The following is a 26,777-nucleotide window of genomic DNA, read 5'->3' as shown; positions in this document are numbered from 1 at the left end:
TTCAGCCCTATCTATTCATTTTCAGGTTTTCTGCTGCAAGGTCTTTGCTCTTGATGTCATTTTGGGGGAAGAAAGGGAAGCTGATGAAATACAGAATTTTCTCTTTGGCTGTCCCTTTGCCAGGGGGTTGTGTGGGCAGGGTGTGCCACAGGACACCCCTTCTGAAACAAAACAATGCACAGCTCCTCAGGGACAGCACAAATGTTCTTCGTGGACCCAGGAGAAAATTAATTACACTTTTCTAACACATCTCTGTTATCAAAGTTGTCCTGTGTCCCCCCTATCAGGGGTCCTGGGATTGTGTCACAGCCTCTGGTGCACAATCCCCACTGCCATCCTCAGTGATCTTTATCATCATCCTCAGATGATCTTTAGCATCCCCTAGTTTGGTTATTAGCAAAGGAGAAGAGCTTGAGAGGTGAAGCACAATGTGAAGGCATTTACACTTATTTTTCCTCTTGCTGATAAAATGTGTTCTGTGAAGGAATGACCCCAGGCTGTTTTCTGTTGCTGGTACAAGCTGATGTATTTTTCATGTTCAGAATGTTTCTCTGCAATGTTTTTTTCTCTCCTTCTGTCTTTTTGGCTTTTCTTTCTTTGTTTTGTTTTACGCTTCTCTTGATCCTTTGTGCTTCTCTTACTGCTCCAACTCAACTTTTAAAACCACATGTTGATGAGCTTTCATGCTACTCATTTAGGAGCTCCAGGCTTTTCTAGGGATGACTGTCATAATCACTGGTTCAGTTTTCATGCTTGACAACTAATTTACTTTTCTTAAAGCCACTGCACTCCTAAAACCTGGTACTTGTCTCACACTTTGCCTGCGTTTTTGGGGACCTGGTTCTGAGTGCCAAAATGAGCAGGTTTCTTTTCCTGTGAGCACCAATTTGTTCAAGTGTCAGTGGGGAGCAGAAAGGCATTGTTAGTGATGCAGCAGAGCAGAAAAGCAGCAATTGGAAATACAAGAAAAAGCAATTGAACCATTGTGGGATGTCCTGTGTTTGAAAGTGCTGCCTGGGCAAGTCCCACTCCTGCTGCAGATGCACTTGCAGCACTGCACTGGTGAGGATCAGTGTCAGGCAGGCAGCTGGGGACAGGGAGAACTGTTCTGCCAGGAGTGGAGCCTAAATTAAAATGCTTTTCGCTTCTCTCAGTGTATATCACTTGCAGATTACCTAAGAAGTCTCTAAGTCCTGACTCTCACACAGTTGACTGAACAACTCTCTAATTTATAGGATGATCTTTAACATCCCCTAGTTTGGTTGTTAGCAAACATTAGCTTTAAGAAGGAATTGTAATTTATTGAGGCTCTTGAGATTTTTTTTTTTAACAGAAATGAACAAGTCAGCACCAGTTCAAGCGTACAGACCTTTGGCTAATTCATAACCAGACGTGGCATGAAGGAACACATCTTTCTTGTGCTCTGATGGGCTTCAGAATTGAATATTTGTCTTTTGACATCAGTCAGGACCTCTCTCTGCCACAAGAAACTCACTGTACCATGAGGGAGAAAATTCTTAGTGCCAAGGGATATAGAACTTTGAAAATAATTTTTTTTTTTTGGTGACACAGAAGCAGATCTAAAGTAGTGTCCATTCCTTTTAAATATATATGGAAATTCTGTTTCCAAAATTGTCATGCTGGGATTTTTCCACCCCTTTGCACCAGGATTGGCTCTGTTTGAGAGACTGCAAGAAACAGAACAACATTTTGAAAGTGAGGCCCTTCAAAATGAAACCCTTTCAATATTAACTCTTCTTGCTGGTCTGAGACATGTTTTAGTCATCTGCAAGACACAAGGAGGAATAAGAATAAATGGCAAACATCAGGGCTTTCCTTTTTCAATCACAAAATTAGTATACTTTCTTCTGCTGCTAAACTTGTCAGTGTATAAAGTTTCATATTTTAAAATTTCATTATTTTGCAGAGTCTTGTGGGAATTTGAGGTCTGGCAATATTAGGTAGGTCCCAGACTTCACTTGATCATAAAGTGTAGGTGAAACTGCTGTTGGAATGAAATCCCAGTACTGGTTCTGTGTTCTTTATTTGCATGTGCATTTCTTGGTTTGAAGGTCAGCTTTGCTGCACTTCTTTTCAACTTACAAGGGAATTTGTTCTTCTTCATACAAGTAATTTATTCTACGAAGGCAGAAGGAAAGGTCACAATCACTTCTGTGTGTTCCTGGGAGAAACTAATCTGGGGGGCAAAATGAATTCTGCACATTGGAGAGTGCAATGTGACTCTTTAATCTCAAACTTAGTGTATTCCCACTTAGTCTGGAAGTGTAAAATATTTGATTTGAAGGTATAAGATATTTGGGAACTGCCCCCCCATACAGACTCTGTATTCAATCCACATCCTCCAGATTCAATCTAGATCATGATGATCTGCCAATTCCAGCTTCAGTTTTGCTTCAATCAGTAAAAAACTGGAGCACATCTTGAAGTTAAATCAGTATCAGCTGAAAGCTGAGAATAATTTTTAAAAAATCCACAGAAGTAGCTGTCAGTCCTGGTGAGGAACAAATGGAGGCAGCACTAGCAGCTGCAGTAAGCACCAGCCATGCAAAGGACAGCAATTCTTGTGGTTTGCAAAACTCATCACAAGTTGTGCCAGGGACTGGTGAGATGATTGCAAAGAGTGGTAGGAGAAGGAGGATCTGTTGCAGTCATGTCAAAAAGGCAGAAAACAGATCCTTATTTCTCAGTAGAACTTGCTTTTGGTTTTGTTACCTGTGGAAGAATAACTTCTTCCAGGCAGGTTTTGTATTCTGATGGTGTTTGATGCCAGGTCAATTAAAAAACCACTCTTTTAACTGGCAATAAAGCAATAAGTACCTGGGAGTGCAGGTGTTATTTGTGGTGTTTCTGTGAGTGACCTCTGATAAACCCACTGCCCCGCTGAGGCAGCTGTCACTGGGGTAGCAGTGGTCATCTCACATTTCCTGCAGCACTGGAAGGATGGAGGAGGGCTGGGGAAGAGCTGCCCTGTGCACAGAGCATTGTGAAACACTGAATTATTCAGAATTAGCCTCTGAGGCTTTCCTCTGCCATGAAAACTTGGTTATAAATGACCACGTGTCCTGTTTGTGCCTTTCTGTAATGCATGTGCAGGCCAATAGTTCAAAAATGTGAGTTGATATTGGTCAAGAAAATATGCAGCAAAGCTGAAGGCAGAAATCAGTGAAAAGAGAGTTCCTCCATGAAATTGAGGTAATGTAACAGATGAAATAAAACAAAATACCAAAGTAACTGCAGGTTCAGCTGTGTGGTTCAGTAGTGAGAGTTAATTTCTCGGTTCCTAAGCTGTGTGTGAATGTCACAGATGCTCTGATGAAGCCTCTTTAAGGGCTGTTTTTGGAATAATTAAGCAGCAGAGGTTACCCTTGTGCTTATGCTTCAGTGATTTACTAAATGCAAGGATGAATTCCTTCTTACCAAAAGTCTAAAACCCAGAGCTTGGGCATCCATGTGATTTGACCACAGCTCTGCTGGACATGCCACGTTTGGCAAGGTCAGGAAAAGTCAGATACATAATGCTGAGGTTGTTTAATGGGGTTGAAGTTGCAACACTTTGTTCTTAGTGAGAACTTTTTGTAGGAGTCAGGTTCTGAGCCCTGGTGCAGCTGCTGTGACAGGGGGAGCAGAGCAGAGCTGGCAGCACTGGCTGGGTGAGGCTCAGCCTGGAGGGGAGAGCTGGAAAATATCCCTGCCCTTCTCTGGGAAGAACAGATGGAGCCAGAAGGCCTTGGGGAGACTCACAACTGATGTGGAGAGAGCAAATACTCAGTTTTCACTTCTAAATACTCGCCAGGGTTGTCACACCTTCAGACAGTGGAAGCTGCTGTGATTTTGAGCAGCCAGCTGTGCTGGTAGGAGAGAAGCAGGCAGGGATTCCAAAAATCCAGCAGCTGATATCTGAAAATCTTCAGTTACTTTTAGCAGGAAATAAATAAGTTCATTATTTTTTTTTAAACTGTAATCTGGAAGATTTCCAGACCCTTCTGAATTCAAAGTAGAAGCAACTACTATTCTGAGAGTATTGTTAATACTGCAAATTATAAACTGGCTGTGGGAGACTTCAGTGTGTGAACCAGTGATTTTATTTACAGCAAGAAATTTCTGTCTAGTAACTAAATATGGGACAAGTTTGTAACTAGGATTTGATAACCATTGCAGGTCGTTTTTTTGCTTGGGGTTTTATTTTAAGGCCATAGGGTCTAAGAATAAAATTTTGTTTATTTAATTTATTTAAAATAAATTTATTTCAAAATTTATAATTTTTTAAATTTATTAAAATTATTTTTAAATGTCAAATTTATTTTTAAAATTTGTTTTATTTTATTTAATTCTTCTGTGCTTGACATAAATGTAGCAAAATGGTTCAGTGAAGCTTGTGCCCTCTCTTCTGGGGTGTTCTCTTCACCCCAGATCAGGGCACTTGCAGACATTGTCAGTCCAGGTTCCTTTTGTGGGATTTGCTTAAAGCACTTAAATTCTCCCAATTCAACATTTTTAAATAAGTAATTGAGTTAGTTAAATAAATTTTATTGTGTGCTTGCAGAAGACATTATTATCAGTTTATTTGCCTAATGATGTGATGGGGTTTCTTGGACACTCTACATGAGAATGAGCTGGTGATTAATCCTAAACAGATGCAGAGGATGAGAAGACAACTGTTGTGCATTTTCCCTGGCAGTGCTTCTGTCTGGCTGTCACTCAGCAGCTGAGATGCAGTTTTTCCTTCTTTCCTGAGGAACATTTAGAGCTGATAAATGTTAGGCAGAGAGTGGAAGCTGTCAGTGCCTGACATGAAAGATGCTGAATAGATCTGGGGTGCCAAATAAACTGTTCTGCTTCCCTTTAAGCAGCCAGAGGAGTTGCTTCACGGAATTCACAGAATTTACAGAATTCACAGGATGACAGGGTTGGAAGAGACCTTCAAGAATTTACAGAATCACAGAATCACTGGGTTGGAAGAGACCTTCAAGATCATGGAGTCCAACCCAGCCCCAACACCTCAACTCAACCCTGGCACCCAGTGCCACATCCAGGCTTTGTTAAACACACCCAGGGATGGTGACTGCACCACCTCCCCGGGCAGCCATTCCAGAACTTTATCACCCTTTCTGTGAAACACTTTTTCCTGATCTCCAACCTGTATTTCCCTTGGTGCAGCTCGAGGCTGTGTGCTCTGGTTCTGTCAGTGCTGCCTGGAGAAAGAGCCCAGCCCCAGCTGAGCACAGGCACCTTTCAGGAGCTGTGAGAGTGATGAGGGCAGCCCTGAGTGTCCTTTTCTCCAGGCTGAGCACCCCCAGTCCCTTCCCTCCCTCTGAGCAGCAGCTCAGTCTCCCCAGTGCCCCCAGCCATGGGCAGTGGATGGGGCTGATGCCCTTCCCATTCCCCCAGCCCTGCTTTTCCTCCCTTCCCTGGTGTCCAGGGAGGAGAGCAGGGGCACAGATGGGATGGGAATTAACATTCTCTACTCTCTTTTTGATCAGTTATACTGATAAAAATAATGTGCTGTGGAAAGAGTGTGTTTTTGCTTCAAAAATGTTGTAAAGGAAGTAAGTTTAAAAGAAATTCTTCCCAAGTGAGGAAAAAGCATCTTTGAGAACTGGCTGTAACCTTGTTCAGTTGCCCAGAGACCCCATTTGATGCATATGGAAGCAGATTGATACCATACATATGAAGACATATTTATTAAAGAAAGAACTTAAAAGACATTCAGTATAGCCAAAAAAAAAATCAATTTAACTGGCTTAACACACTGAACCTTGTCTAGCTGTGAATTACTACTACTTCTAGTTAGAGATCAAACAAAACAGCTTGAAAGACAGATTAAGGCAAAGCTTTGGGTGAGCAGGTGAGGGACCAATAATAATGTACTTTAATGAAGTTGGAATATGGTTTAAAAGGGGAAAAAACCTCATTACACAGGGGTTTTGTATGGAATCCTTGAGGGCAGCACTGGTGGGACAGGAGCACATTGCCTTTCATCCAGAAAAGCAGGACAGCAAGGTGGGAGTGGGCTGTGCCTGCAAATGGATCTGTTCTTTCCCTGTCTGTGACTTCACCCACTACTGAGGTGCAGGCACAGAAGGGATGAAATTGCTCTGAAAGCCTCTGAAGTGCACTCTGAGTGTTACATGTGAGCTGCAGCTGAACATGAAAGGGACCCAGGGATTCGTAGGTAAACCCAGCCCCATAAAGCCAGTCTGGTTTTATCCAGATCCCCCAGGTGTGCTGCTTAGGAGGATGCAAGCAAAGGAACTTCTGGATCTTTTGGGATCCTTTTAGAAGAGAAACCCAGTGATGTGCCTGGTGCCCATTTCAGCTGAGGAGGTGCAGTAAGGGTTGGAATAGCTCATGATGTTGTTGTGCAGACTTTAGGCAGGCTTCAGCTTTTAAACAAACTGATTTGAACAGTGAGGGAAAAGCCTGAGCAGGAAAACCACGTGCTGTTGGGGTGAGGGAGCTGTGCAGGTGAGAAAATTTGGCTTCCTCAGGAGAACTGAAGCAGTCCCATGGAGCTGTGTTGCTTTGGAGTCACCTGCTGGACATCAAACATCAAACCTGTACATTCTCAGAACAGTTTATTAATGTGGGAGTGCAGAGGGCTCCATTCTGCTGTCTCATTGAGAGGGATGGCCGTGTACCTCTGCTGTCAGCATCAAAGCCACTGCAATTCCATCTCACCTGGTGCCACCTGAGGCCCAGAGTGTCCCCAGGCAGGCGATGGTCAAGGCTTGGGGAGGAGCAAGCACACCAGTGAGCACTTGTATCTATAAAAGAACTGCCAGGCCAGTGCATGGATGGAATGGCTCTTTCTGAAGAGAGTGAATTTGTGCATGGCTGATGTGTGACTTTGTGACCTGCCTGAGTGGGAGTGATCAGAGCAGGCACAGAGAGCCATAGCAAACACTTGGTGAAATGCTGATATCTGCCACAGCTGCTTGTAAACCTGCTGAGGTTTTGTCACTGAAGGCTTTTTGCCACCTCTCTGGTGCTTCCTCCTCCTCTGGTCTAAAATCAGAGCCAGGACTAGAAGGGGAGCAGGGAGGAAATCAGTTCACTTTGCTGACAGTCACTAGAGTTGCACTTTTTTGTTTTTAATTGAGGCAGCTAAGAACTGGCTGCCATGTTCTTGGCTTCCCCCTGCCTTTTATAAAGTAGCTTTGGTGGCATTCTGTGGCAGCAGCTCTCTGGCCACAGAGACACAACTTTCCCAGGCATTGCCTGAGAAAGTCTGTGAGAAGATCAGAGAAAAGAATGAGAAACAATTCTTATCTCCACTTGCTGCACCTGTTGTTGTGAAGGTGTGGAATGTGTTCTGGAGATTTGTGTACCAAAGGGTGGTTTCTTAATTAGCCAGTGGGGATGGTGTTTTGATTGGAGGAGCAGTCAAGTCTACCTGTATCATAAGTGTCTATAAAAGCAATGGGTTTCTGTCACTATAGGACACGAAACAACAAGTGGATTCCAGCTTTTTCTAAGGTAAAAAAGGGACTATTTCATTTCTGACTCTAATATTTATAGATTTCCAGAAGTGACAGTGGATTGGAGGCTGACAGTGCCACCTCTCCAATGACACTGGACAAACCAACAGTCCATCAAATTTCTCCTCCTCCATAAAAGAATGCAAAACAATAAGTTATTTACATAAATTACATAAAGCGTGTGAGAAAGTTTGTTACAAGAACGTAAACATCAGAAGGCTCAGAGAATCTTAAAAAATCAGGGTGACAGGTTTCTTAATAGAGATTGATCAGCCTTCTGTGAATCACTGCTAATTGTCACCCAGCTGGGGGTCCACTGTGATGATAGGATTCCATTCTAGCTTTGTGGCATGAAGGATTAACGTATGTTTGAAAGGGTAAAAAGCTGTCAGAGTGCACTGTAAGCTCGTAGCAGTTTCTTTGTCATCACCTGTGGGGTCCCAGGTCACTGGAGAACAGCAGGAACCAGACAGCAGCAGAGCTGTGGAGGGAGAGCTGCAGCTGATGGGTTTGAAGGGTTCAAACTTCTGTCTTTGCAGGCCGGGTGTCGTTCTTCACCTCGGGCTCCGAGAACCTGCACCGCGTGGAGAGGGTGCTCTGGGGCACTCGCTTTGCCATCACCATCTCCTTCAGCTGCGACCCCCAGCACGGCATCGGGGACCCGCTCCTGGCCTGACTGCCCCCGGCACCACGGAGCAGCTCTGCAGGGAGAGAACCCTGCCAGGGGAGAGCAGAAAGGAGAAACCAGCTCTTGTAAGCTCACATGCAATCAGAACTGCCCGGCCCTGGGAACACTTGGATGTCTGTGTGTCACACGCTTGGATTTCACAGCTCCTTTTCCATAAATATTGCAAATGGTGGCTTAAGGACCATCCTAAGTTTGATGCATTCTGAAAATGGTTTGTCTTTGTGTGCCATGGGGACAGGCTGCAAAGAAGAGAGAATGGGCTCCACAAAGAACAGAGGATGGGCTCCACAAAGAAGAGAGGATGGGCTCCACAAAGAAGAGAAAATGGGCTCCACAAAGAACAGAGGATGGGTTCCACAAAGAACAGAGGATGGGCTCCACAAAGAACAGAGGATGGGTTCCACAAAGAACAGAGGATGGGCTCCACAAAGAAGCAAAAATGGGCTCCACAAAGAAGAGAGGATGGGTTCCATAAAGAAGCAAGAACGGGCTCCACAAAGAAGAGGAAGTGGGCTCTTCATATTTAAAATATTTTCTAAAAGTTCTTCAGTTTGAAAGATACAAACAGTCTTTTGGGCCATGCCTTGATGTGACTCCCCAGGCTGCTGTTACCTGTTCAGTTCTTTAGTCTCTTCATTACTAACGTGGTGTAGAAAGTCTGACCTAAGTGAATTGAGACCTGAGTTAATTGAGACCTGAGTTAATTGAGACCTGAGTTAATTGAGACCTGAGTTAATTGAATGTTACTCTAAAATAGACAGGGATGGATGGATTCTCTGAGTGTGGCATCAGTGGGGAATACACCTGGGACTTGAACTTTTTTTAAAATTTAATTACTACTGATTCAATATTCAGGAAGTCTCTCAGTAGCTATTTTTTGATTTCTCTTTTCCAGTTTAGTATGAAGACTTTTTTTTGTTAATGAGAACCCTGAATATTAAATTGCAGGGACTTCAAGAGGAGCTGTGTGCAAACACGTGCATAACCTTGCCAAATACTTTGGGGTTTTTACTGCAGTCAAAGATTTCTGTGGGTTAGGAAGTTGATAAATAAACGGTAGAAAAACCTAATTTTTTTTTCTCAATCAAATTCTGAGATACCCATGTTGATCTGGTTTATTACCTGGATGTATAATTTCTGTGAAACACTGAAAATGTGGGAATTTGCTTTGATTTTTTTTTTTAATTTTATGCATACAGTTTGGACTTTACAATGTACCCTTGTATGGAAACAATAAGTACTGGGGGGAATTACAGTGAAGATCATTATAAAGAGGAATAAGAGGACACTTGGACTTGTGAGGGCTCTCATTGGGCACACCAGCAAGATTAGTCCTCTGTAATTTCATTTCTCTCATTTTATTTCTTTCATTTCTTGTTCTGAAACCTGAAAAATTCTTCCTTGTCTGTACTAGCAAGGGAGAATTGTTAAATTGGCTGGATGCAAGGAAATATTAAAGTCACTTGGGTTTCATATTGAAATACTTGTCTTAAAGCCTGTTTTTTGCAAGGAATTTGCATTACACCATGTTTTAAGTCTGTGTGAAGGCAGACCAAGATCACCAGCAGCTTTACTGGATTGAACTTGATTCAAATGTAGATTTAAATGAGATTTAAATGCAGGGCTTTTCCCCCCAAATACCTGATAGGAATACGACCATGAATGGCCCTGTGTTTGCTGGTTACTCCTGTGATGCCAGCTGGGAGTGGCACTTCTGGAGCTGCCCTCTGGCAAATCTGCTCAGCAAGATCATCTCAGCCCACGGGGAAATCTCAGCTCATCTCCTCTTGGATTTTCATCTTCTGAAGATCCCGTGTCCTGTAATAACTGCTGCCCGTGGTGCATCTCCTGCTGGGAACTGATGGATGTTCAGAAATAAAACCAAGCTGGTTTTTGTCTTTTTGGAGTCTTGAAGCCTCAGTAATCTGGGCGTTACGATGACCAAACCTGTCCCCTGTAATTTGTTGGGAAGTTGTGCACTGTGCATGGGAAGAGAGCTCTTCCTTGGAAAAAAAAGCCACATATTTTGCATGTTTTAGTGCCCCTGAGATTCTTCTGTTTAGAGCTTCAATATCCAGACTGCTAAAAGCAATGCCTAAATCTAGGGACAATTTAAATGGCAAATGAGGAAGTAAAGTGCAATCTAAAAGTTTCTGAAGGTGGCCTCCAGCAGGAAGCAGTAATTGCAGAATGTTCCTGGGCAGAGTGGAATTTCAATTCTCTGCTAAATAGGAACAAACTTGGTTGAATTTATTTTAGGCCACTTAAATACCCTGAATAACTTTTTATTAAGGGTCTCTCCAGGCAATGGCATGTAACTCTGAACTTGGAATAGATTAATTTCTGTCCTTTTGGAGGCTCAGCTGCCTGTTGCTACTGGGAACTGCAGGGCTCTGATTCCTCCAACTCTGACTGCTCCAAGGGCAGGATTTCTTCAAGTAATGAAGAAATATTCAAGTAGCATCAGTCTGATGCCAAACTGCTGCAGAGAAGTGCTCTTAATTGACCAGAGGTGATGTCAGAAGGTGGCTGGATGTGTCCCAGCTGTGGCAGGACCTTTCTGAAGAGCCCTTGCAGTTAAAACAAAGTCCAGAAAGGTCAGTGCTTGTGCAGTGGGAGCTGGGGCCCCAGTCCTGGTGGTAAAATTACAGCTTTGCACCTGAAAGCAGACTTGTTACAAGTGTCTGGGAATGCTGGGTTGTATTTGGAAAGGAAATTTCTTGAAAGGAAAGGGAAAGGCTGCCGGTGTGAAAAGTCCCAGAGCAAAACAGAACATGCAGCAGGAGAGCAAGCCAGATGTGACTCCCTCCATGAGACTGAGCGAGGCCTCCTGAGGACTTCTGGGAAGTTGTGCTACTGTTAAAACCATATCTCCATTCAAATGTTTTGTGGAATATCAGGAACTTCTGAAAAATTGGCATGTTTTGTGGTCACATTAGGTTTTTAGTGTACACCTACCTTTCAGTCCTGCAGCATGCATTCAATTTTAATGATTTTATCCCCTGTGATTCTGGGAGCTCTAAGGGGACTTCCTGGCATTTCTCATGCATAACATTTTCATTGTGTAAGAGCTGTGGAATCATTATGGCTTTGAGTTCCTTGGAAGTCAGCTGAAGGTTTAGGAAGATACATTTATGTTGAGATTTTCCTGAATATGTATCATCCACCTGAAATATTCTGCACTCCATCTCAGTTTCAAGTCCAGAAACGTTTACAAGGAGACCCTATTTACAAAAAAAAAGATTTAAATTTGGATTTACAGCAGAAATTCAGCTTCATGTCTTATTTTTAAGGTCAGCAGCTGTGTGCTTTAGGAGGCTGTAGCACCCAATAATGGGCACATTAAAATAAATTAGCTGAAAAGGCCTTGATGATCACTGTGACTAAAGAAATCTGGTTTTGTTTCTTCAGTTGCATTTCTTAGTATTGAATTGCTCCTTCACAGCTTTCCTTTCCCCAGAAAAGGAAGATTATATTGTTTTTAATGTAAGAGTTCCTGGTGTTCCTTCTCCATGCAGATATCCTTTCTCAGTGTTTGCAGGGGATTTGGTTCTCTCGAAGCTGCCCATGGAGAGCTCTGTGCAATATTTCTAAATATATTGTCTAAATTCTAGGGGTAAAACCAGGAAATGCTGCTGGAGGTCAGGGCTCTTTGAGTGGGGAGGAATAAATACAACCCATGTACCTTCTCCAAGCAAAAAAAACCCCAAAAGTAAAATAAAAATAAAATTAAAATGTAAAAAAAAAATAAAATAAAATAACATAACATAAAATAAAATAACATAACATAAAATAAAATAACATAACATAAAATAAAATAAAATAAATAAAATAAAATAAAATAAAATAAAATAAAATAAAATTAATCCCAGCTCCCTTTTCCGAGTCTTTTGTGGAAATCCAAGCAAACCTTTCAGCAGGAGCAGCAGAGGAGTTCTTTCCTTTCTGAACCACAGGTGGCTCTGGCACACATGGATTGTCCCAGCCTGGGAAATGCAGCTGGGGCTTCTCCTGGAGGGTGGGATCCCCTGCTGGGTGCCCACTGCCCCTTGTGAGCACCCCAAGAGCTGAGCTCTGCCTTGCTGTGGGTCTTGGGGACACTCTGGGGAAGCTGAAAGCTCCTTTGACATCCTTGGCTGAACCCTGCTTTTTTTTTTAGACATGGATACCCTTCCTATTCTTTTATTAACAAACCACAGCAGCCCCTCCACCCCCCAGAAAAGCACCAACTGGGTTCCTGAGCCACGATTTTTCTGTTCAGACACCTTGAGGATTTGTCTCTTTCTTGTTCCTCAGTTTATACAATGAATTTAAGCTGTTTATAGAGATGCCTGGACACTTTGCTGCTGACTCCACAGAAAAAAAATCTTGCTGTTTTCTTTTGAGACAGCTTTTCCCTGCCAGGGGAAGATCTCTGGGTGGATTCCTACCTTGGAGGTGACCTCCTCAGCATATTAACTTGCCAGCCAGACCATTAAATCTTGTGGGAATAAACAAAGGCAGCTCCTAATGGAGTCATTCTGCATGTCTTGGCTCAGGGTGGTGGTTTCTTCCATTCCCTCTAGCAGGGAATCGTGTTTATTTCTGATTTATGTTCCTGAAGAGCAGACGTGTTCTGGGAGTCCTCCCTGCATAATGGGGTTTTAATTTTAATTGTGGTTCACTGAATAACCTTGTAAAAAGGTTTTACCAGGTGATTCAAAACTTAAAAGGCTGCTCTGAAAGAAGACAAATTCTGAGCCCATTTAGTCCCCAACACAAAAGAAAAGAGAGAAGTGATCTTGGATTATTTCTACTTTGCTGCAGGCCCTAAATGTGTGTTTTCTTGGTTTCTTTATATTAAAGGAAAATAGGAATTAATTTGAGAATCCTTCCTTTCCACGGGGATGAATGTGAGCAAAATAAACTTTGGCCAGCAGGGAAAAAGCAATTCTACAGGAGCCAGCCAAGCAGGAGGGGAAGTTAGATTTCAGATGGTGCTAGGCAGAGAGCAGCTACAGGAGATCTCTGCCACACTGAGGTGTCTGTGTCACTTTGAACTGACATTTTCTCCTCCTCCTCCTCACTCTGCTTTATTTCATTCGATCAGACAGCTGGAAAGGGAGAGCTTTCAGGCAGCAAAGCCCTTCCTGCTCAAATCTTTTACAACATTTTCAACAGGACCTCTTGATAACCGTTTGTTTCAGCTATTTATCCTGTCCATCCTCTGTTTGAATGGATCATCAACAGTGAATCTGCTAAAAGAAGTTAAGTGATGCTGCATCCACCTATTTAAAAATGATGGATTATGCTTTCTTCTGCATTTATCTTGTGTATCAAATGGGCTTTTTTAAAGTCCTCCACACATAGCTTGTGTCTGTTGCACCTTTTCTGGATCTGGGCAGAATTTAGACCTGTAAATAAGAAATAATCCAAGAAGAAATTAAAACTGCATGAAGAAATACACAGAAGAGTAGAGAATGTTTCCCTGTGGAAAAAAAAAAAAAAAGGGGGGGTTTGAAATATTTGTGGGTTTTGGAGCTGTAAGGAAAAACAGAAGAAAAAGAAAAAAAAATTGATTTATTAATCCTTTAGTGGGGCTGTAGGGAATCTGCACTGGAAGTCCAGTCCTCTCCCTGCCCATTTTCCCTTTCTAGGCACACATTTTGATGGAGATCTTGATCCCTTTAGACCAAGAGCAGGAAAAACCTCCTTTCTCTGCCTCAGCAGCAGCACAAGGCTGTGGATTTCTCAGGAAGGCTGTGCCCACCTGGAGCTGTGCCCAGCTGCCAGCACCTTGAGACCTCTTGACTTTGCTTTTTTTAAATGCCTTTAGCTCCTCCAGATGGGCGTGAGTCAGTGAGTTCCAGTGCTGCAAAAATTATCACCTTCAATGCAAGTTAAACACGTTTTGACTCTGTTGCTAATTTTTTTACTTAAGGTTTGGGAGCAGACTGCTAAAACTTGTCCTCTTCCTAATCATTCCCCTTAAATGAAATACTTCAGCCATAAAGCATGCACAAAAGGCCAGTAATCAAAAACCTTTCCATAGCTGAGCTGTACAGGAAGATATTTCTGGGATGTTCAGGTCTAAATTAATGATTCTGTCCTCTGGTCAGGCCAGGTTTGTGATTTGCAGGATCTGGGCAAGGCAGAAGTGAAGACGTTTGATGGCCCAGCTCCCCTGGAGTGGGAGGTGTAATAATCCTGTAATTGTGGTGCACTGATAAAGGTTTCTCTGGTAAATTTACGAACACCACAGGGTCCTTAGGAGCTGCCACGGCCTCCTGTTAGACCATATGACAGAACAAAAAGCCAGAAATCTTTGAGCCTTAAAGCCTTGTTTATAATGAAGGAAACTGAGGGAGTGAGTCAGTGATCAATTAGCTTGAAAAGCAGATATCATTGTCTGCCTGTCCCCTGGACAGGGTTACTGACCCCTGGTTTTATTTCCTTCTGGCTGGGCATGGATGTGGGGCTGGAGAAGGTTCAGTCCCTGCCTGCTCTAGACATCCACAGCTTCCTCCCACGAGCTGCTGAGGGCTTGTTGGTGCTGCAGAGGAGACAAAGGATATTCCAAATCTTTGAAAAGAATAAGAATTTGGTTCTCTAATAGCAGCACCTGCTTGCTGAGTGCATTCTGAGCAGTCCAGCTGCACCAGCCTGTATCGCTCAGGAGACACGGATTTTCCAGTTGTGTCCATGGCCCTGGAAGGGGAGGACAGCACATCTGAGCCAGCTTTAGTCATGGAGCATGCCAGGGGTTCATGTTTGCACCAGTGTGACAAGTAAAATCTGTCTCTAAATTAACAGCCTTGAAACTGAAAAATTATTATTTTGCTGGGAAGAACACAGGTGTGGGAAGAATGCTTGGCTCAATGAGCTTATCTAAGCTCAGTCTCCTTCAGGACTACGAGCCTGACTGTAAATACTGAAGTTCTTTTTAGAGATAACGGCCAAAAATGCTTCCTAACCACAGGAGGATTTACCAATCCTAAACAGCTAAAAAGCTGAAACTAATCAGAAATATTGAAACTCTATACAACTGAATATTTTGCAGCATGGGTGTGTTGGAGCTGGGAGCTCCCTCTGGGCTGGAGCCAGAGCTGCAAGAATTTGTGCAACAGCCTCAGGTGCCACAAACCCTCTGCATTTCTGCAAAATAACTTTTGGATTGTTGTTATGATCCTTGAGGTTTTTCTAGGCTTTTTCCCCCCGGAGGGCAGGGGAAGGTTCCTGCCAGGGAGGTGTCACCCCTGCAGCCCCCCGTGTCCCCCGGGAGCTCCCAGGGTGTCAGCCCTGTCTCTTCCCGGAGACAGCTACTCTAAACACTGGGGATGGTGTTTATCCTCAGGGCCAGGGCTCCAATTTGTCCAGTTTATGTTGAGAAGAGACAGTAAAACTGCTGCTTACAAGAATTCTGACTGCACCCACCCCAGACGAGACCCCGGTGTCCCCCAGCCCCGCACCAGGTGGGTCGTGGGGACCACCCCGGGAGGAGGGCTGGGGTTTGGTGGGAGCTGAAGCTCTCAGTCCAAAAGGCAGTGAGCAGCTGGGATGAGGAGGACACATCTGGACACTCCAAGGAGGTGGTGGTGGAAGGAAAGTGCCCGTGGGGGGTTTGGGAGAGGAGATTTGGGCTCCTCGTGGGACTCACTGCAGGTGAGGGGAAGGGTGGGAGCTCCTGCTGCTGAGGAGGTGCTGGGAAGGAGCAAATGCTAAATCTGGGTGACATGGAGTGCTGAATGGCAAGGTGTGACATCCCAAATGACAGGGATTCACATGGGTGAAAAATCAGAGAAACCACATGGATGCACAGCATGGGGACAGGGAAAAGGAGCTGCTGTTCCAGGGACTTCAGCCGAGTCTGAAATGGCTCTTTAGAGACATTTCACCTCATATTGAGGGTTGAGATCAGCCTGCAGCCCTCCTCCAGCCCTCCTCTGCTGCCAGGACTCTGCAGCTGCTGACTTCTTGAAGCTTCTTGGGTAAAGCAAGGAGGCTGGAGGGAAAGCAGTGCCCTGGTGTGCCACGGGGAGATGCTTTGGCAGGGACACTCAGCAGGAAGAAAGGATCCTGACAGCACTGCTGCCATCCTCTTGCCAGCACAGCACCTCCAAAATCCAGCAGAAAACCCTGGGGGACAGAGGCAGTGTGTGCAGATGCCCAGTGGGAAGTCACTTGGCAGCTGCTTTATTGAGGTGCTGTTTAATTGTTTTGCTAAAGCAGCTGCCTCTGCCTTATTAATCTAGAGGACATTACTGACTGAAAAGACTAATTCTGGCTCATACTTTACCTTGATTCCTTTTCCTTTGGGGTAATGAGAGAATATCCCATAATGCTTTTCCACCTGAAATCACAGGATCTCTTGGAGATCTGCCTTAAGCCTTGTCCTCTTGTTAAAAAAAAAAAAAAGGGATATTTAAAATCATGTAGAGCCCACCAGGAGCTTCATCTTCTCAGCAGCTCAGCCTCAGAATGGGTGAGCTTTGTTAATTGAGAGCACTTTGACAAGATATTCAATTGAGGACCCAGTGGAGTCCTCCAGCAGTTATCATCAGGTCATTTGTCCTGCCTGTGTGAGAGCTACAACTCTGGACAGGTTTGGATTCCATTCCACTTCATTCACCAGTTTGGTAACCACGGGTAACAGCAGAACTGCTGCAAGGAGCCTGTCAAGGTTGTCAGGTTTTAAAAATCAACCTGCTTTGATGACTCTTCTGTTCCGCAGCATTTACCTTACAGAGTTTGCCCTGAAAAGCTTGTTTAAAAATTACTTTCCTTTTTTTTTGCAGCATTTGAACTGAAAGCAAGATAGAAGAAGTTCAAGGATGCCTTCACAAAAGACTGGTGTGTTGCCAGAGATACAAGATCTGGCTTGTTCTAATGTCTGCTCTTGCAGAAAAATAAATTTACTGTGTTCTGAAGTGTGTTGGGAAGGATGAGGTTCAGAACACACTCTTCCTTCCTACAGGACTGGAGGAGCCACAGCCTCTTGGAGGCTTTGAACATTTGTCACTTTGGAAGTGCAAAGGAGATAAATCTGCCTGTGGTCTGTAAGGTGATGCAGCATTGCCTTCGTCAGGCTCCTCTCAGCCTGAAGCCATTTCCCTGTGCTCTCATCAAGGAGTAATTCAGGGGACACATCAAGGATTTCACCTCTGTGTTTTGCAGGGGGTGTGGCTGTCCAAGCCCTTCACACATCTGAGACTGTGAATGCAAGAACTGGAACTGGGGGATACAAACACCTTCCCCATACCATGAAGTCACAGATTTAAAGACTTTTATTGGACTAAACCCAAAACTTGTTGTGTTTGGTTGTTTTTTGGGGTTTTTTTTGTTTGTTTGGTTTGGTTTTTTGTTTGGTTTTTTGTTTTTTTTTTTTTCCCTGCATAACAGAGACAGATACCAAATACCCCAGACCTCACAATGCTCAGGAGGGAAAATATTCTCCTATATGGATGGAGGTTAAAGCCCAAGTGATGCTCCAGCCCTGTCCCCATCCCTCCACTGTGGTCCCTCCCCACTTAAATGAGATCTGCAAGGAGCTTTAACACTGGGCACCATAGGATGTGGAGCTTCACTTTCTCATCTGGTTTAAAAGAAGCTGCTGCAAGGATTGAAGCAATGCTTTGAATTTTGAGGGACATTTTACATAATAAACTCATCTTTGTATTAAAAAACCCCAACACATGAAAGCAGCCGAGCAAAGTTAGTTGGTTGTTATTTCCTCTGCTTCTGCTGTTGGGAATTAATTGTGCTGTGCCTCAGGCAGGCAGAGGTTCCTCGACAGATTTAATCATTCCAAAAGGATGCCAACAGCAAAATGACAGGGAGGTTCTGCTGTGTTTAGCAGTCAGTAATGAGTGTTGGGATAATTCTTTCTGTCCAGCCTCCTCTGCATGGGTAACATGGCCTTACCTCCACTGAGCCCAGTGCTCCCAGCCCGTAAAGAGGCTCCCAGGAGGTAAAGGAGAGATTTTCCTTCCCTGCCCATCTCCTCCTGTTGTCTCTCCCTGAGGAAGGGCTTTAAGGAGGGTACTGGTGTGAGGCATTCACATTCCCTGAGCACGATTCCTTCGCCCAGGGTTTTTCTCCTGGAAAGCTGAGAGGCCTCAGAGAAAAGGAAAACAATTCTTATCTCATTTGCTTCTCCTCCGTTGTGCTCATGTGGGATGTGTTTGGAGATTAGGTGATTGTTCCATTGCATTCTGCTGGGAGTTGTTTTCACTCTTTGGCCAGTCAGGGCCAAGCTGTGTCAGACTCTGGAGAGAGTCGCGAGTTTTCATTATTATCTTTTTAGCATTCTGTAAGTATCCTTGCTGTATTCTTTAGTATAGTATAGCATTCTTTAATATAATATAGCACAATAAAATAATAAATTAGCCTTCTGAGAACATGGAGTCAGATGCATCATTGCTTCCTTCACTGGTGGCCCTGCATTTATGGTACTGGTGCACTGAAATGATGGGGTTTGCATCAGGAGGCTCATTGCAGCCAGGCACAGCTGCCAAGGCAGGGGTGAAGGAGCATCTTCACTGCCCCCTGCCATAAATCAAAGGCAGAGAGGTTCTGCTCCACACACATTTCCTCTGTCTGACCACGAATAGCTACCCTGAACCCCAAGTTACCCCTACGAGGAGACCTTTTCCCCTTCACACACAGCATCTCTCATCCAGCGACCTCAAAACCTGTCACACCCAACAGTTACACCTTCAAACATGACCTTAACATTTCCACAGACACAGAAACAGCATTGCTATTTTCTAGGCAATGGACAGCAGCACAAGACCAAGTGGACCCCCGAGGTAATTTTCCAGCAGGATCCAGGACTGCTGAGCTGCCCTGTCGCAGTGAATCCCTCTGCTCACTGCAGCACTGTGGAGTGCTCCAACACCAAACCCAGGGAAATCCCTCCTGGCTTTCATTCACGGACTTGTTCTAAGCCTGCCTGAGCTATCAGGAGCACCAGGGCTGTTGGGGGAGCAGGTGAGGTGAAGGAAGGTAAATAAATGCATTTGGCTGCAGGGCACGGGGCAGGCAGGGGCTGCAGACTCCTCAAATCTTCCTGCTACCACCCCTTAACCTGGGCACTGCCCAGGGGCAGGAAGCTGCTTTCAAAATGTGGAGCTCCAGCTGATTTTCCAATAAAGCCATTTCTGTAAAACATTGCCTTCTGTGGTGTTAAATGAAAGAAAAAACTCATCTGTTACAAAGAAAAAGGAGAAACTCCCTTTAAACCTGCGGGGTGATGGGATTTTGAGCGGTGCAATGCTGGGGCTGGCTGCCAGCCTGTGCTCCCCAAAGGGAGAGGCTGTGGGAGCCTGCCACAGGGGCTGGTGCTGCCTCTCCAGGTTCAGGTGTCCCCCCTGCACATGCCAGGGGTGCTGCCGTGTCTCCCCTTTTAGCATGACTACATTAGAGTTCATTTACCTGCTCCATTCTTGCAGATTTTTGAAAGATATGCTCAGTGTACCCAAGAATAATTGCTCTGTAGTGCCTTTCCCTCAGAGGCTTCTTGCAAGAGGCAGCCCTGTGCCTCTCAAATGTCAGGCTGATATTTAAAAGAATAACAGAGGTGGAAGGCTGTGAGTTTGATGGACATCCCTGGCTTGCAGGAGCACACAGATGAACTGTCTCTGACAGCCTGTGGTTTTGGACACACCACATTTACCTCCAGGAATCTCCCTTGCTTTGTTTGGATGGAATCGTGTTTGGTTCTAGTTAAGAATTCAGGAGCTGAATTCAAGATCCCAACAGGAATGCACAAGGAAAGACCAACAGCACCTCAGAGAGAGATTGGCCAAAACAAGCTGGAACAAACTTGGCAGATTTTACTCCTCCAGCATTAGCATGGCTTTGGTTTTAGAGCCGTTCCCTCTGCCAAGCATGGCTGATACTGCTGGTGGTTTAATTGTTATTTACTTATTTACTACCGATTTACTATTCATTTACTACTTATTTACTACTTTCCTTCCAGGTATCTCGATGGAGGGGTCTGGGTGGGATCTTCCACAGTGTTGAAGTTCAGCCTTTTTTAATAAATGCTTTAATGACTGTTTTCTAACTCTTCACCCTGTCTCTGACTCTAGAAGCATTTCTAGTGCTCCCCAAAATATTTTGTTTAAATCAAAATTTGTCTTATAAATGGAGAGAACCAGAAAAGCAGAGCCCAAATTTCAGAAGACTTCTACAGGATTCTTTTCTCCCTTTCCTCTTTTAATTCTTCCTTTCTTGGGTGGGTGACCAAAGTCAAATGATGCAGCAGTTTTGCTCTGGTAAATTCCATTGGGAGCATTTTCTTTGGGGACAAGATGGCTCCAGTTGTGACCACAGATCACAAAGCTCAGTTTTGACCATTCAAATTTGTTAAACTGAAATTGATTTCCCCCAAAAGTGATATATGCCAAACCAGAAACTCAGTGTGGGCAGAAAGCTGCGTTCCTGAGCAGAAATATTTGTGATTAAAACCCCCCACTTTGATATATATCCCATTTAAGATTTTAATATATTTAATATTTAGTATAACATTAATATATTAATTTTTTTTTCAGCGTTAGGAGTCTGACAGAAGCTTGTTGCATCCCAGAGGTTTGGCTGGGAGGAGTTCCTCCCTCTGCCTTCACAAAGCTCAGCCTGAGCCATCCAACCCCTCCCAACACTTTGCCACCAATTGAGGCATCCCTTCTCCCTGCTGTGCTTTAGACACATTTCCAAACAAGGGCAAAAAGCTGCTATAATGCTAATAACAATAACTTTACAGGCTACTTACACCCTGCAAAGCTCTGGCTACTGTTTTGAAGACAAAGCCATTTATTTCTCATAAACCTCAGTCATTAACTCAGCATCTCTCTATTCCCCAGAAAAACCAGAAACTAACAGCAAACCCCAATATTATCAGGCAGAATAACCAGAAACTAACAGCAAACCCCAATATTATCAGGCAGAAAAGCCAGAAACTAACAGCAAACCCCAATATTATTTGGCAGAATAACCAGAAACTAACAGCAAACCCCAATATTATCTGGCAGAAAAGCCAGAAACTAACAGCAAACCCCAATATTATCAGGCAGAATGAGCAGAATGAGCAGAAATTAACAGCAAATCCCAATATTATCAGGCAGAATAACCAGAAACTAACAGCAAACCCCAATATTATCAGGCAGAATGAGCAGAAACTAACAGCAAACCCCAATATTATCAGGCAGAATAACCAGAAACAGCAAACCCCAATATTTTCAGGCAGAAAAGCCCCAGCTGGGCTGAACTGGAGTTAGTCGCCAGCTCTGGGTGTTTCTGGGGGTGCTGGCTGGGAGGATGCTGTGCAAAGTGACAGGAATGAAACTGCTCTGGGTTTGGCATAGGAAGAAACATGGGAGAGGAAATTTGACCCCTGGAAGGAGATTTTTCTCTTCTCTCCCCCTCCAGGTGCTGAAGCAATGTTCTGCTTTAAAGGGATAAAATGCTCTTTCGTTGTAATGTTGTGGTGTGATTTGGGGCAACCTCTCTGTTTTAAAGCCTGGAAATAAAAAGCAAATTTTCTTCCTGAGACCTCGGGATGGGAACTTGCTGCTGCCACCAGAGGGACTCTGAAATGAGACAGAAAAGCTGAGTGTCCTCAAAGCAGACAGAGTTCTGGCGAAACTTCCTGACTTTCTGGGGCTGCTCTGAGGATTTCTCTACGTTTTCTGTGCCCAGGGTTTAAGGGCTGGGCTCTGATATGAGCCTTGTGTGTTTTCTTCTCTCAGATTATATAGAGATTATATATAATATATGATAATATTATAATATAATATAATATAATATAATATAATATAATATAATATAATATAATATAATATAATATAATATAATATAATATATATTTACTATTATATATTATATTTACTATTATATATTATATTTACTATTATATATTATATACAATATATAATAGATAATATATGAGATATATAATATATATATATCATATAATATTATATTACATCACATAATTTAATATATCACATAATATCATACAATATATTATTTTATATAATATGTGATAATATAATATGTGATAATATAATATATGATAATATAGATATAATATTGATTATAATAGATTAGATTATAGTAGATTAATTTAGGTTAGATTAGATTATAGTAGATTAATTTAGATTATATTAGATTATAGTAGATTATAACAGATTATAATAAATTATGAACTCTGTCATCCCCCCCATTCCCCACAGTTAATCCCCCTGTGTCACCTTGCAGCTCAAGGTGCAAAATGCTCATGGAGTCCCCTCTCTTTTGGTGGCTCCCCTGGTGCTCAGTCACACTCCAAGCACCAAACCCCACTGTAAATAAGAGTTAAAATGGTCCTGATTTGCTGGGGCTCAGAGGGAATTGTACTGTGGGGCTTTTGAGCTTTCATTGCAAATTTGTTTTTTGAAAGTGGAGAGAAGGATGATTTTAAGAAAGTGACTGAAGGTAAAGGATGCAAAAATTCCATAAGGTTCAGACGGATTCTCCTGTGCCTGCTGAAAACAACCATCCTCATGTGCCCCACAAAGGAGTGGTCTGTGTCTTTTCAAGTAAAAGTGGGAAAATTGCCATTGCTGCAGCAGCTCCCACCTGAGAAGGAGATCCACCAGAAAGGAAGGAGACAGCACTCAGAATGAAACTGCTTTTCTTTCCCACTCTGCGTTGGATATTTTTTGTTATAAACCCTTAAATCCTAAGGGGCATTGGAAAAAAATCTCAAGTGATTAAATAATTTTATTTCTTGTAAAGCATGTATGGAGTTTTGCAGTGACAGCCTCTGGCCCAACAAGAAAAAGGCTCCTGCCTTTCCTAAAATTCCCATTTCCCATGTTTCTGAAGAAGGAACTGTGTCACCGAGGCTGCTGCAACATTTCATTTACAATAAAAACACCCAAAGCATTATGAACCACAGGGTTACAGTGATTTAGGTATGACAGGTGACCCCAGGGTACACAGAACCTGATTTCCTGGAATGCAAAATAGCCAGAATAAAACAGTTTTCAAGGAACTCTCCAGATGTAGTTTTTCAGTTGCAGCCCCACTGACTTCCCCTCTGTACTCAGCCCTGGCCTAGATGCTTCAGATTTACCTGAAGTGACACCAAACACAGAATTTGCAAAGTCCCCTCATCCAGATTCTGGTCATCTCAATTTCCACGCACTTCTGTAACCTCTGGGGGGCATAAAATGTTTTTAATCTCATGGCTTTGGGAATCCCAACTCTTCCTTTTCAGTGCTGAGGACAGGTAATAACTCTCCCTCCTGCAGGAAACAGCCCGAGCTGCCTTACAGCAGGTGTAGATGTGCTCAGGAATGCTGAGATCCCACCCCAAAGCAGCACCCTCCCCAGGCTCCTCTGGGTGAGCAGCAGGTGAAGCCACCCCTCACAGGTGACCTAAAGGTTGTGTCAGCCCCAGACAGGGCTCTGTGCTCCAGACAGGCAGCAGCAATCCCCTTCCCAGGTCAGCTACCAGCTTCATTTGGTCTAGAAACTGAGAAAAACAAGAAAGAAGAATATTGACCCCAACTTCATCCCCCCAACCGGAAACTGCTGTTTTCAGAATGCTACTCCAGCACAGAAACACCTTCATCCAACCTGTGAATCTTTCTGTTGGCTGAGTGCACAAAATCCAGCGTGTCTCTGTGCCTGTTCCCTGCTCTCAAGCCCCGTCTGTGGTGTTGGCACTTGGTGTCTCTGCTGTGGCACAAGCACGCCCTAAACTTCGGTGTGGGGCACGAGAGGAGCACCCAAGGACACAGGAATGCAGCACTGCAGGGCTGGAGTGGGACTCTGCTCAGGCAGATAGGGGCTGGAATAAGTCATAAATAATAAAAAAAGTGGAAATGGCAGCTCCTTACACTGCTGCTGCTGCTTCTGAACTGCCCGGGCATCACCAGCTGCTGACAGGAGTTTGTGCAACTCCTACCGGGCTTTTCTTATCCCCAGAGTCTGTCCCAGAACAAGAAAGAAGAATATTGACCCCCAACTTCATCCCCCCAGCTGGAAACTGCTATTTTCACCATCTGCCCTGATAAACACACCCCCCTGAGCTGGGTGAAGAGACCAGGCAAGGGGAAATCTGAGGAGGGTCCATTTTTAATAAGCATTTATTTATAAACTGACACTTTACAATTGTTTAAGTGCTTCCAGGCATCTCCAGGATCTGTGCTGAAGGTTTACTGTGAGATGCCAAGCAGGGAGAAAATGAGCAGAATACATTGAGGCAAAATGGTTTTGATCAAATGTCATGAAAAAATGTGTCTCTTTTATGATGAGTTTCATGGTATAGGATTCATTCATTTTTCTCAGAGCCTCAGGTCTTTGAGTGATAGGATTATAAATAATTTTTTTTATTTCTTCCAAGGTAAATTTTCAGGTTTGTCAAGCTCTGTTGACTTTTAAGAAAAGGACCAACTTTTTCAAGAAGAAAAAAATCAGTGGCAAATTCAAACCACCTTAGGTAGAAACCTTAAAAATCACAAGGTTTTTTTTTGGTTTTTTTTTTTTTTTAGGTAATCCTGTGGTTTCTGACAGCTTACCTGGTGGTTTTTGAATGCTTGGAGTTCAAAGTGCTGCTGCAATGAATTTTAAAATAGAGACTTTAAGCTTGATAGAACAGTAGTGCACCGTAATGTAACAGGAAATAGGAAAAGGGGCTTAAAAGTCTCTTTACACGCTCCAGAAGCACGGTAACACACAGGGCAAACCCGAGGCTGGCAGCTCAGTTAAGTGATCCTGGGCCAATTTCAGATTTCTGCAGCTCAGTTAAGTGATCCTGGGCCAATTTCAGATTTCTGCAGCTCTGACCCAGCTGCAGCCCCAGGGCAGCACTGAGAAACCACACGAGAGAAGCGGTGCTCGGAGCTGGAGCCGCAGCTCAGCCAGGCGTGAAACCAGTTCGTGGCAGAGCTGAGCAGAGCATCCACCTCATCTTCTGCACCCCAAACCCTGCAGGATTTGTCCCAAACAGCTGCTGGCTCCCAGCAGGACCCCCTCAGCCAGATGCAACTCCCAGACTCATCCCGCAGCACTTGGATTGACGCGACTTCTAGAGAGAGAGAAGCAGAAATGAGTCTTTAGAACCCTTCAGGGCTAGGGGGTCCCCAAAGCCCTACCTTGGCCGGACGCTCTGCTGGTCCTGCGTGTTGGCAGCGCCTCCTCTTCCTCACTTGTCCTTCAGCGTGGCCATGCCCAGCGCCTCGGAGCTGTAGTCGTACTGGTTGCTGGAGGACATGGAGCGGCCCCAGGAGCACTGCAGGTTGGAGCCCCTCTTGCGGAAGGAGGACGTGAACCTGTAGAAGTTGCGGTGCCTGTTGCGCAGGTACTCCCGGTAGTTTTTGGTGAGCAGGGTGTAGAGGAAGGGGTTGATGCAGCTGTTGCTGTAGGTCAGGCAGGTCACCAGGTAGTTAATGCACTTTTGGGTTTGGGTGGTGAGCTGCAGGGAGCTGCTGTAGAGGCGCACCAGCTGCCAGATCCAAAAGGGCAGGAAGCAGGCCCAGAAGACCAGCACGATGCTGAAAATCATGATGAGGACCTTCTGCCGGGGGGACCTCTTGCTCTTCTCCTTGTGGGGGGGGTTCCTCTGGGACTCCAGGTAGGTCCTGGCCAGGCGCGTGTAGAGGAAGCCGATGATGATGCCCGGGGCCATGATGCTGGTGCTGAAGAGCACGGTCAGGTAGGTCCGGTAGGCGTCCACGCTCCAGGTGGGCGCACACATCCTCTTCACCTTGCCCTCCGCCTTGCCCCCCTCGGTCAGCGTGACCATCAGCATCATGGGCAGCGTGAGCAGCAGCGACACCGACCACACAGCCCCCGCCGTGACCTTCCGGTAGCCCCGCGAGCGCTTCAGGGTGTCCAGGGGCCGGGTGACGGCCAGGTAGCGCTCGGTGCACATGAGGGTCAGGGTGAAGATGCTGGCGTGCATGGTGAGCAGGTCCAGGCTGAGCAGGATGCGGCAGCCCAGGTCTCCGAAGTACCAGTCCTGGGCCAGGTAGGTGCAGACGATGAAGGGGATGGTGGAGAGGTAGAGCAGGTCGGCCAGGGCCAGGCTGACGATGGAGCTGTACATGGGGGCGGCGCAGCGCGCCGAGTGGCACATCACCACCAGCGTGTAGACATTGCCGGCCACCCCGGCCACGTACATCACCGACAGCACCGTCCCGAAGGCCGAGGGGATGAGCAGGGGGCCGCTCCCGGGGGCACCCCCGCCGCCCGCCGCCGCCGCCGCCGTCCCGTTGTCCCCCGCCGCCGCCGTCCCGTTGGGCTCCATGGGCGGCGGCGGCGGCCCCGGCACCGTCGCACCGGCCCCGGAGCTCCCGGCCCCGGCGGCGGCCGCTCCGCCCCCCGCGGGAGGCAGGGCGGGACCGGGCTGCCCCGGGGGAAGGGCCGCCCCCGCCCCGCCGGGGCTGCCCCGCTCCGCGCCCGCGGGGACCCCCGAGCCCGCCCGTGCGGGGCCCGCAGGTGCCGGCCGGGACCGGGAGCGCTCCGGGCAGAGGGGCGAGAGCGCAGGCAGCGCTCAGCCCGGGCGGGGCTCCCCGAGCCGGGAATGGGGCTCTATCCTCCCTAACGGGGCTCCCCGAGCC

At 45.2% G+C, this 26,777-nt stretch overlaps 2 protein-coding genes across 3 annotated transcripts in view; one reads left to right on the top strand and one right to left on the bottom strand.

The window, feature by feature from the left end:
* OGFOD3 (2-oxoglutarate and iron dependent oxygenase domain containing 3) overlaps positions 1-11,553 on the top strand; it is a 35,351-nt gene extending 23,798 nt beyond the window's left edge. Inside the window, 1 exon segment of the mRNA XM_038156771.1 lies at positions 8,039-11,553. Coding sequence (XP_038012699.1) covers positions 8,039-8,175 — 137 coding nt within the window. The 3' untranslated portion in view covers positions 8,176-11,553.
* Positions 11,554-17,553: 6,000 nt separating this feature from the next.
* On the bottom strand, positions 17,554-26,512 carry LOC119709263 (urotensin-2 receptor-like). Of its 2 annotated transcripts, none has more exons than XM_038156770.1 (2): positions 25,311-26,512; positions 17,554-18,280 (listed from the first exon to the last, which is right to left on the bottom strand). In XM_038156770.1, the coding sequence occupies exon 1, from the start codon at positions 26,462-26,464 to the stop codon at positions 25,361-25,363; it is 1,104 nt and encodes a 367-aa protein (XP_038012698.1). In that variant the 5' UTR covers positions 26,465-26,512; the 3' UTR covers positions 17,554-18,280; positions 25,311-25,360. The 2 variants fall into 2 exon arrangements, with proteins under 2 accessions (XP_038012698.1, XP_038012696.1); XM_038156768.1 differs by lacking the exon at positions 17,554-18,280 and adding an exon at positions 22,397-25,243.
* Between the last annotated feature and the right edge of the window lie 265 nt (positions 26,513-26,777).

This window comes from Motacilla alba, chromosome 18 (genome assembly GCF_015832195.1).
Source record: "Motacilla alba alba isolate MOTALB_02 chromosome 18, Motacilla_alba_V1.0_pri, whole genome shotgun sequence".
Lineage (NCBI taxonomy): Eukaryota > Metazoa > Chordata > Aves > Passeriformes > Motacillidae > Motacilla > Motacilla alba.
The sequence above is the reverse complement of the archived record's forward strand: the minus strand, read 5'-3'. Positions and strand labels throughout refer to the sequence as shown.